Source organism: Quercus lobata, chromosome 11 (genome assembly GCF_001633185.2).
Source record: "Quercus lobata isolate SW786 chromosome 11, ValleyOak3.0 Primary Assembly, whole genome shotgun sequence".
NCBI lineage: Eukaryota > Viridiplantae > Streptophyta > Magnoliopsida > Fagales > Fagaceae > Quercus > Quercus lobata.
Window position 1 is genome coordinate 9539888 of NC_044914.1, and position 11982 is coordinate 9551869.

The window sequence follows — 11982 nt, forward strand, 5'->3', positions numbered from 1 at the left end:
AACATAAATAGAACAAAATTAAACAGAAATATAACCAATCGAGATAGGAAAAAAAAATGTACCTTTGGGCAATGTAGGTGAGGAGCTCATTTGAGCCAAATTTCTCGATGTAGACATCCAGCAGTTGGCTGAAACTGCGATCGATGGTGTGAATGCACATCTTCTAGAGATAGTATCTCATGTTATTGGGGTCACTGAGACTCGTCTGCAGTAGCTATTGCGCATGTCGATGGCGCGCCACAGCATGCACACCTTCTGCACGGTCTACAGTATCACAACCATTTCTCTCTCTCTCTCTCTCTCTCTCTCTCTCTCTCTCTCTCTATATATATATATATATATATATTTTTTTTTTTTCTTTACTCAACCTTTTGCCTTATAAATTGTAATGTTTATTATGAATTTAGTGATTTTTGTTTTTGTGTGTCCTGAGTTTTATTTATTTATTAAAGTTAAATATTGTAGGTTTGTACTCTAAACACTTTATGTGTATTATTGTACTAGTTTGGGTGTTAGTTTACTATAGTCTAGATTGACTCACTCAAATTTTCTTATGGGAACACTAACAGGGCCACCCTAAACTCTCAATCTCAAACAAGGGCTAACCAATGGACTTGTGCTCACCAACGCCAGGGCAACTTAAAGGCACTCTTTCATAGAATTACAAATCAATAATAAAAACAATGAATACAAATTTTCAAGAGAACTTGGCTCTGATATCAATTTGGGAACCAAGGAGGAGTACAATGAGTGGATGAAGAGAGAAAATATGAATGAATATGTATGAAAGAAATATGTTTCAAGAACAAAATGAACGGTACAACATAAAACTTTGAAAATAGATATATTTTTGAAAACTTAAAAACTTACTTGATTCTTGAAATGTTTGAATAGTAATTTAAACATTAATACTCATTCAAATATTTAAAAATATTATAATGATAATTTTTAATTATTATACAAGGATTGATATTGGAAGGAAGGATAGGGTTACAAGGCAAGGCTTATATTAAGATGATTTATTTTTTTGGTTTGTAGTAGGCAATGTGTAAGGCTTGCCTAACATAGTTGATTCGTGGGTTGGGATTGCGTCTAGTGCACCAGTGCACTGGACAAAAGTTGTGTCCTTGATTCATATGCCTTATAAAGGAATAAAGGAACAAAAGCTACATGAATAGTAAAAAGGGAAAACTACAATGAACAATATTGCATAGTGACAAATAAATAGTGCCGCATAGTAACTATCAAAAATAATTTCCTAATTCCCTAGTAACTTCAATAATTCCTAGGATAGTGATCAATTGTCTTTAATAATTTTTGATACTGCCAAGACCGATTTTGTGGATGAAATACTGAAAGTCTTTAGTAATAATATATATAAAGAGAAAGTCCATATATTACAAGTTTATAAAAATATATATATATATATATTTATTTATTTATGATAAAATATCAACTTATGACGTTCGCTTCATGATTATTGTCTTTTATTATTAGACCATAATACCAATTAATTTTTAGTGCAAATGAGATTTAAATCTCAAATCTCATATTTGATGACAAGAGATTTTATCAGTTGAGATAACTTGAACTCACTATATATTACAAGCTTAATACACAATTAAATTAGAATTAAAAAAAAAAAAAACTATTTAAGGACTAAATAGTCTTGAACTCAAAAAAAAAAAAAAAAAAAAATAGAGAGAGTAAGTAGTCCTTAGACTTCCCCTAAATACGCATAAATTAATAGAGAAAGTCCATATATTGCATTAAAAGCTTAAAGCATAATTAAACTAGTCTAAGAGCAACTAGTACTCCTTAGACTTCCCATTTATACACATAAATTAAAATTAGAAAAGAAAGTTCATATATATATATATATATATATATATATTACAAGCTTAATACATAATTAAACTAGTCTAGGAATAATTAATCCTTAGACTTCCCATAAATACACAAAATATTAGATGAAGGGCAAGTTTAAAATACACAAACTATCAACACATTTATTAGCTTCATGATACATATATGTGTCGAATCAAGACCTACAATCCTCTAGTGAAGCTCTAGCGAGGATGTTCCTGCAATCAAAAAAATAAATACATTAATTTCAATTTTTTCTTTAAACAAAATAATCGAAAGAAATAGATTCATTCAAACACACCATTAATGATATATAAAGAGAAAGGTAAAAATAGTGTTTTTCATGTGTCTTTCAATTATTTTTGAAGCTGGCCTTAAAAACATTGATCAAAACTCAAATTATGTAGTACTAATAAGCAGCATCTGGATGTAACGTAAACCAATGACTTAATTTGTTCACAAGAACACAATATTATTTTGAGTAAAATACTATTTTGATTCCTAAATTTTACTAAAAATTTGTTTTTTATCTCTAGACTTTAAAAAGTTTTTATTTTATTTTATTTTTTTATCCCTAAACTTTGTAAATAGTTTTTTTTTTTCTTCAATAATTTAGGGACAAAAATAGAGATGAAAAAAAGAACTTTTTTCAATAATTTAGGGATGAATTTTTTTTTTTTTTAAAGTTTAAGGAAAAATAAAATATTTTTAATAGTTTACAAATGAAAGACAAACTTTTTAATAATTTAGAAACGAAAAATGAACTTTTTAGAGTTTAGAAAAAAAAAAAATTGTTTGTAAAATTTGAAGATCAAAATAGTACTTTATCGTTTTTTTTCATCACTTACAACTTATCACCTAAGCAAGTTGTGTCCAAACTAAAAATCCTTATGCATCTTGAATAAATCAACTTGCTATTTTTCTTACCACCTTGGTGTGCTAACGGTTAGTCAGCAACTGTCCAGGTCAGATCATTCTCGAAAATCCAATGGCAAACCTCGATCCGACCCGGACCTGACCCTAGCTCCAAGAAAGCTTCATGATTCGGGTCCCAACTCGAGGTGTTCAAGTGACAAACGGCAACACCATGATTGATCTCAGCCTTCGAATTCGGATCCAATATATCCGCTTCGTAGACCCGAACTTTTGGAACCGAATGGCAGTAATATACTAGGTACGGAAACAAGCTCTGATGACAAGACAGTGATTGCTGCATGACTTTCCCACCGTTGATCCCTTTGACTGACCCGATCATTATACTCTGCTTTGACCCGTTTGCATTCTTGGTTGTTCGAATGGCAACGTTTCGACTACCCAAGACCGAGATTGCAAAGTCGATCATGTCCTCAGCTGAGGACACGCACCGCTTGGTCTCGCCTAGGCCAGGAGCTTTCTCGCAATCAGTCAAGGTCTCAACTATCATAGTCTCCATGGTGGACTTATCACCCGCATGAAAAACCCGCTTCAGCTCGGAGATTTTGGAAGTAGAAAACGGCAGTTTGGACGAAACGGAGCGCGGCAAAAAGGACCTTTCTGGCAATTTATCTTTAATGTCCCACATTGGCATCACCGTCCCTTTCTTTAACATCGACTCCCGGAAGAAAATACCGGTGGTATGGGATCTCTGGTCTGCGGTGTCCAAGGGTGGCGGGCAGTTGATGGAGTATCTTAAACAGATGGCGTCTGTGTGAGTTGGTGATGAAGAATCAGCGAAGCAGAGGAGGTTGGCAGACGCACAGAAGGCTGAGAGGCGAGAGGAGAGGGCGTTGTGGTTGTGGCTGCTGGCGAGTTTGGAGAAACTCGCTGACTCATCCACGCTTAGTGGGGACGCTTTGGATAGGAGAAACACTGGCTTGGTGTGGCTGTTTCCGGTCTGTTTGTTCCAATACCGAATCAGATAGGACTTCTGGGTCAATGGGTTTTGATCACCGGCGGACCCAACCTGCATTAAGAGAACGTGGAAACAAAGTGAGACTCAACAACTTCTAATCATGCATGGGACTCACTCCACATATAATCTTCTCCCAAACACTAGGACACAATTAAAGCATATATATATATATATATATATATATATATGTGCGTTAAAATGAGTATAACACATTGACTCAACACAATTAGCGTACTTCCACATTCATGATCTATTTTGTGCGACTCAGAGTCAGAGTGCTTACAGTGAGAGATGCGAGAAAGATAAAAAGAGAGAGAGAAGCCATGGGGCTGAGTTTTGTGTGCATTATTATTACGGAGTATTATTTTTTAGAGCGTTGGTGGGTTTGTAGGGTTATAGACTAGCTAGGTGGAAATTTATAGAAGTGTGAAGAGAGAGAAAATAAAAAAGAAAAGATATATGAGAGAGAGAGACAGAGGAACCACACAACTCATGCACGGCACGAAATGAATATGAATATGATAATGACCCGGATATCTCACACGGCACACCAAATTTGATTCGTCAAATGACTAATGACATGTGCAGAAAGGTGTTTTTTTTCTTTTTTTAACGAAAGTTATTAATGTTATAAAGTTTACCGTAAAAGATTTATTATAAATGAAAAATATAGCTCCTAGAGGCCCCTAATGATGAACTTTCTTAGATGCTAGATCAAGAAGTTGGATATGGTTTAGGGCTTATTCATAACCAAAAAAGAAAAAAAAGTAGGATCTTATCTACACTATATTTCACAAAAAGAGGATGAGAAAAAAGAAAAAGTGGAAAAGGAGGAGGAATGGAAGAGAGAAAATTTTTCATCTCTCATGTTTGGTTAGTAGGGAAAAATGCTAGAAAATGATTTATGTTATGGATCAATTTTTAATTAAAATTAAAATATTTAGTTTCACACTCATTCAATTTTAATCCAAAATGGAAGTAAAGGGAACGGTAGATTTAAAGGAAAGATTATTTGTTGCCTTCCTTTTTTTTTTTTCCTTTCATTTATATTGCTAGTCTAATTTAGCAAATTAAACTTTTTTAACTGAACATCATTTAATATGTTGTCCTTCAAATAAAAGGTACAAGTTTTGAAAACTACCCTAAATTACTTACACTATAGTGAAAGAATGATATGGGTCTTTTAAATAAATTAAATGATATATAAAATTTTGACTTCTGGTTATGTTACATAAATTTATGAAACTTTGCAATTTTATATGTCATTAATCTAATAAAACAAAATTTATGTACAGTACCTTAAGTGTTGTTTTTTAGATTCCACTCTTAAGATTCTGTCATGTGGCTACTTAACTTAAAAAATATATTTCCATCAACGAGAAAAAAGTCACATGGCAGAGTTTTAAGAGAAGAATCTAAGGAACAACTCCTAAGTACTCTACCTAAGTCTTGCTCATTCTAATATATACATTTTTTGTCCTAAATTTTGCATGAAGTTCACTTTTCATCTTAAACTTTAAAGGGTTTATTTTTTCACTAAACTTTTAAAAGCGTTTCACTCTATATCCTTCTATCAACTTTTGTTAACTTTTATCTTATGTATTTCTAATAAAGATATCTACAATTTGAATTCTCCAACCCCATTGCACTGGTTGAATTATTAAATAATAAGTAATTGTATTGTAATATCTAGAGATATTATATTATTGTTGTTCAATTCTCTTCAAGAATTTGTTTTAAGTAAACTATTTAATTTGTGTTTTATGTCCATCAAATAAAATCACTTTCATGTTCTTGCTATATTACAACATAGAAATTACCTTTTTTTCTAGAAATAAAAGGGTTTAGATAGAAAATGAGCATCGCTTTGCTGCTACTTATTCATAAAAAGTAAGAAAAAAAAAATGCTCCACAATGGTAAGGTACTAAATTTGTTTAATTAGAACTTTGAACAAATTTTGATATGGGGACTTAGGAATTTGTTGCAATGGTGGGTGCAATGATCGTGGTGGTGGAGGAGTGATGGTTTAGCAGTTGATGATTTAGCTTTAGGGATTTACGATTACATAGATTTTGACTTGAGGAGAGGAGTTGCTATGAGAGAGAGAGAGAGAGAGAGAGAGAGAGAGAGAGAGAGAGAGAGAGAGAGAGAGAGAGAGAGAGAGAGAGAGAGAGAGAGAGAGAGAGAGAGAGAGAGAGAGAGAGAGAGAGAGGGGAGTAAAAAATAATGAAAGAAAATTTTGTTCTTAATTGATTGGAGAAAGGGGGTTTTGGTCTTTTAACATTATGTCACTTAAGCACAACTCACATGCAATTCATGTGTTATAAATTTCTGTCCAACATAACAGTAAAATTAATGCATAGTACAAAGTGTAATAAGGCCATAGTTTATAGTGCAAAGTGTAAATTTCTTGATCTTATGGATATTTGCCCATTTATTTAATTATTTTAAGAATTGCATGTAATTGATATGATATCCCATGAACAACACTCAAGATAGTTGGTGTCACACTGGCACATCCATCATGTTAATTAGTTAATTACAGGGTCGGGGGATCATCATCTTAGCAAGTGGCAAAGCTACGGGCCGAGAGGGGATCCTAGCAAGTTGGCAAAACTACGGGCTAGGAAAGTGGCAAAAGGAATCCTAGCAAGTGGCGTGCCTACCATTAAAGGAAAAACAAAAAAGATATATGTAGCACAAGTGGCAAAAGGAATCCTAGCAAGTGGCGTGCCTACCATTAAAGGAAAAACAAAAAAGATATATGTAGCACAAGTGGCAAAAGGAATCCTAGCAAGTGGCGTTCGTACCATTAAAGGAAAAAAAAAATTACATATATATATATAGGCGGAGCAGGGAAATTTTTTTAATCAATCCACCTTTTGACGGGTTGGAAATATTCCAAACTACCGCCAGTCGACCAAATTACATAAGAAATAAATCTTTTATTTTATTTTCAAAAATAAATTTCCAAAATTCTAATATATCAGCAAAGAAAAAAAAAAATCTGAAGTTGAAATTGTGGGTTTTAGGTAAATTGTGAAATTGTGTTTTTAAGACACGATTCCACCAATTTCAAATTTATAACTAAAATTATGTTTTGAACACAAGATTCCAAATATCATGTAGTGTGTAGTGCAATGGCAATATCCTTATATCCATTACCAATTCAATTTATAAGTTCCCATATAAAAAAAAAAAAAAAAAATTACAAGTAAAGTATAAATGACGTTAATTTGTATATCATACTACCGTTTGATCATTTTTTTCGTTTGATCTATATTTTTCCTACAATATATATCTTGTTCTCTTTCCTTCTATTGTTTTTAATTTGTGCTTGTCTTTTTATTACCAACCATGCAGCAAGTGGTTCTTTCACTGTTTATGACAGCATGATAATGCATGCATGCAGCCAGAGTCCCACTTATACAAAGACAAAGAATGTGGTAGCTAGTTCTCACTTATCTATTATCAGTAGGGTCGATTGTTCCCAAAACCAGTTGTATAATACATTCTTGATTCCACTAATTTGTGATCGGCATGCATGCATGGAGCCAGAGTCCCATTTATATAAAGACAAAGAAGGTGGTATTTCTCACTTATTTGTTATCAGTAGGGCCGATTGTTCCCAAAACCAGTTGTGTAATACATATTCCACTCATTTGTGATCCAGTTTATGTACGACTAAACCACTGACTGGTCGAGAGGGTATGGTAACAGAAGGATAAGCTCTTTAGAATGATATTATTTTTCTCTTGTTTGATGTGATTAAAGGTGGTTTGCTAAAATATGGCAAGTATCAAAGCCAGTGGAATAATTCAATGCCTAAACAGTCTATAAGATAAACAACTAAAAATTTGAATTAAACTAGAGGAAACTTGTTTATAAACAACAAGAACTTGAATCAAACTGGAGGAAAGTTTAAGCATGTGGGTTTGGCATCAATTATATTACATTAAGTTATTAACCACTCATTCTTATTATTAGTATCCAATATGCGACTTCAACACCTAATTTACACAACTCACACAAAACCACTCATTCTTATTATTTGAATGCATTATCATGCTTATTTTGTGTTCATTCCTACATTTTTTTTTCTGCTTTCGGAATAATGTTTAGTAATTAATTTTGTGCTTAATTAAAATGAGTTTTAATGCATGAATATATCTTTTGGCAAAGAATGAAATTAATTCTAGTAAGATTTATCAAAGAAAGGTACGAGTGGATTTGTGTAATGAAAAGGACTAATTAACAACTAAATTTTGATAGGACCTTAATGAAGTTAAAGAGTTTATCCCGATTTGATTTGAGCTCAAATGAAGTAAGGAATTAAAGGAAATTTGCATAAAAATTAAAAAAACAAATACAATTTTCTTTAGGATTTTAGACTACATAACCTTATTGATTTTGACATAACCTTTGGCTCAGATACCTGGTTGAGGTGATTGAAGTTGGATGAGAAAGATAGTTTAAAGGGTTACAAATTTGTATTTCATAAAGATCTCCAAATTCCAATGTTTAAGGGGTCAAAAGAAGAGCTTTAATTCCTTTTCAATTTTGGTACTATGCTTTCTTCACTTCTTCATTTTTAATGAATGTATTACTCGTTGCTACCTTTAGGGTGCGTTTGATAGGGGAGAAAATTTGAGTGATTTGTGGAGAGAAGAGAAAATAAGATAAAAAAAAAAATGGTTGGGATGTGTTTTTTGAAGGAGGGAGAATAGGAGAGAGAATGGTAGTGATTTTGTGAAGAAAGTATTCTCCCCAAATTGGGGAGAAAACGAGCTTAAGATGGGAAATTACTAATTTTCACCTCTCCCCTACTTCACGTTAGTTTCTATTTTTCTTTTTGTAAAAGACATTTTTTTTTTTTAATGTAATAGGAGCATTATAAGAAATTTATACAAACCTAATTTTTTATCCTCATTTTTTTTTTCATCCAAATAAAAGAATTTTAAACCCTTTTACTTTTCCATTCCCCCAATCAAATATAAATAAGAGAAAACTAAAATATATATTTTATTGATTGAATATCCTCATAATTTTATTTTAAACTAAAAGAATATCCTCACAATATAAATAAGAGAAAACTAAAAGAATTTTAAACCCTTCTACTTTTCCACTCCCACTATTCTATCCTCACAATTTTCTATTTTCCTACTTTTTCATTTATCAGCCAAACACACACTTATTCACATTTCCTCTAGTAAAAATTTCGCTTTGTCATTTCCCCCCAATTATTTCTCCATTAAAGCCTTTGGCTGTTCTTATTGCTCTTTACTATGTCCCTATTCAGAGACTATGTTTGATCATTGAACAATGTGTATTCCTTGATTATGCCACTTTTACTCTAAAGGTTATTATTGTCTTGATCATCTTCCAATCGTCTTTACATCTCATGGCGTATAATCTTTGATAAGAAATCTTTCCCTTTCCTCTCTTCTTCTCTCTCATCCTCTTCTTCTTTGTTCCAGATTCCACTTCATCAAAGTATTTGGTTATCTCACTATAGAAAGGAAAATTTTTGACCAATCATAACTATCCACATCATACTATTAAGTTTGTACTCATGCTACTTAATAGATCCTAGTCCCACTGACCACTGTCATTATTCGGAGAGCAGTATATTTTTTCCAAGTGTTATTGAATAAAAATTATAAAGAATATTTAAGAGCTAATCACATGTCAACAAATGCTAATAATTTAATTCAAAAGAAAGACATGTAGTTACATCAAATGTTGCCATATGTTATTTAAAATTAAGACACTTTGGCTAATCAAATGACATCATGTATCCCTTAGAGAGCAGGATTGAAAGTTCCTCCATTTAAATTATAACATATGTCACCAATCAAAACCAATCATGTGTTGTTAAACATCCTTAAGGGTGTGTTTGTTTGGAGGTGAAATAGGATGGATAGAAAAATTTGGAGAGAAAATAGGAAGGAAAACTTTTTTGAGTGTGTTTGGTTGGATGGGGAGGAAGAAAAATAAGTGGGGCCTAGGTGTTTTTTCTCTGGGCCTACAAAAAAGTTTTCTTTCCAAAATAAAGAGAAAACTGAAGGAAGAAAATGGGTCTGTTTAATGGACAAAAATACCCATGTCTAGGTTTTTTTTTTTTTTTTTTTTTTTTTGACGACTGGACTTTGTGCTTTTATTTATTTATTTTATATTAATTTTATGCTTTTCTGGGGTTGTGGATGTGGGTGGGCACGCTACCAAATTTTTTTATCCTTTTTTTTTTTCCTTGTGTGATAGTTGTTTTGTTTTTTTGTTTAACTAGTCATGATTTTTTTTTTGGAACATGATTTTTATTTTTCAATAAATTGGGTGATAATATTGCTTTTTTTATTTTTATTTTTTATTTTATAGTTGTTTGTCACTTTTTTGTTTTAATTAATCATCATTTTTTAACAAGAGTATATGAGTAAATTTATACAAACTCATTTTTTTCATCCCTTCATTTTTTCACTCCCAACCAAACAAAAAGGAGAAAAATTGAAATATTTTCTATTCTCCCACTTTTCCATCCTTCCACTATTTTTTATCCTCCAATTTTTCCACTCTTCCAATCAAACGAACCTTAAGACTCCTATAAATAAAGGCTCTCATTAGTCTTGTAGGACACATTCAAAAGTCTCAAAGCATTGTTGGAATCAAGCTCCAAAGTGTCCAAAAACTTTAATTGTCAAAATTCTGTCGGATTCAAGCTCAAAAGCATCAAAGAACTTTTACATCAAATCTTTGAATAGGATGAACATTCATCTTTCAGAGCTTTAAATTTCTACTAGAATCAAGCTCTAAAGCCTCCAAGAACTTAAAATATTTTGACCTTTAATTTCTACTAGGGCTGTCCAAGGGATTTGACGAACTGACCGACACAAATGACCCGACCAAATCCAATTCAATCCGGTAGCTATGGTGGTTTATGATGGCATAATCTGATTTTGACAGGTTGAGTTTGATTTCTCTTCTCTAACACTTGAACAAATTGAAAACCCAACCAAACTCTAGTGAAACCTCAGCCAGATCTAGTGAGATCTCACCAAATTTGGAGAATTTTCCACTAGATCCAGTGGGTTTCGGCTGATCTGTCAATAGATCTTGCTAGATTTGACGACATTTCCACCTAATCTGACAATATCTCATTGAATCTTTGATGTTTTCCATCAAAATCAAGACTGTCGTTGCTTCCATCGATTTTGATAGAAACTTATCCGAATCGTGGAGCAACGAACTTGATTTGGCCTATTGAAGTTATTGGTTGGCGGCAAGTCTTCCATTCTACCACCTGCCGGAATCAGGTTGAATCTAGGTAGAGCTCAAACCCAACTTGGATCGACATGTGGACAATCCTAGTTTACACTCACTTTTCATGTCATCATTGGTGGAGCTAGGGGCAGGCGTATGGGGTTAATTGCCCTACCCTTGAGCTTCCAATATTTCTTTCATTTATTATTTATAATAGTACTAGTTTCTTGTCATCACCTTTCGCATGCTCTTATTATATCTTTCATGCTTGCAAAATTTTAAGAAGATCAAAAATCAAGTGCTATGTCATCAAATAAATGTTTCAAGTTTCAAGTTTTTGAAATCTAAATTTGTGTATAAAAATAAGTTTATTGATTAAATAGTAAATAGAATTCGATTTGAACGAAATTTGATATGCATGTTAAGAACATAAGGAACATGAAATTCAACGGTTAGATTTTTAAAATTCACAAAAAAAGAAAGAAAGATATATAATAAGTTTGAAGAGTTTATCTCAAAACTACTCCAAATTAAACTACTTTGGAGAGTAACTTTGTTCAAACTGTGGCTAGTGCTTGTCATTGTTGGTCCTTATCCATTTATTTCTTGGGCTATTATTGCATAATTAATCTTGGACTATGCTCCCTCTCTCTCACATAGGGGCCATTGGGCCCACCCCTCTGTGAGAGGCAGGGAGCATAGTCCCGAAATGTGCAATAATTTTCCCTATTTCTTTGACTCTTGCAACTACCTACCTCCATGTCCCATCCTCTCGTCATTCTACCTCTCCCTTTTCAACTCTTCCTCCCTCTTCATCTGGCCCTCCCTTCTCGTTTTCTCCTACTGACATTGTAACACACATCTATGTAGTCTGCAGGGACGGAACCAGGATTCAAGCTTGGGGGAGGGGGGGGGGCGAAGTATAAACCCAAAAAAGTTTGAGGAATTTTCCAATTTTATCACCTTAATT

General features: G+C 32.8%; 1 protein-coding gene across 2 annotated transcripts; it reads right to left on the reverse strand.

The window, feature by feature from the left end:
* Positions 1–1909: 1909 nt before the first annotated feature.
* Positions 1910–4159, reverse strand: LOC115968310 (polygalacturonase-1 non-catalytic subunit beta-like). 2 transcript variants are annotated; one of them, XM_031087666.1, is made up of 3 exons: positions 4041–4159; positions 2797–3808; positions 1910–2084 (listed from the first exon to the last, which is right to left on the reverse strand). In XM_031087666.1, the coding sequence occupies exons 1-2, from the start codon at positions 4101–4103 to the stop codon at positions 2813–2815; spliced, it is 1059 nt and encodes a 352-aa protein (XP_030943526.1). In that variant the 5' UTR covers positions 4104–4159; the 3' UTR covers positions 1910–2084; positions 2797–2812. The 2 variants fall into 2 exon arrangements, with proteins under 2 accessions (XP_030943526.1, XP_030943525.1); XM_031087665.1 differs by having other exon boundaries at positions 2794–3808.
* Positions 4160–11982: the final 7823 nt, after the last annotated feature.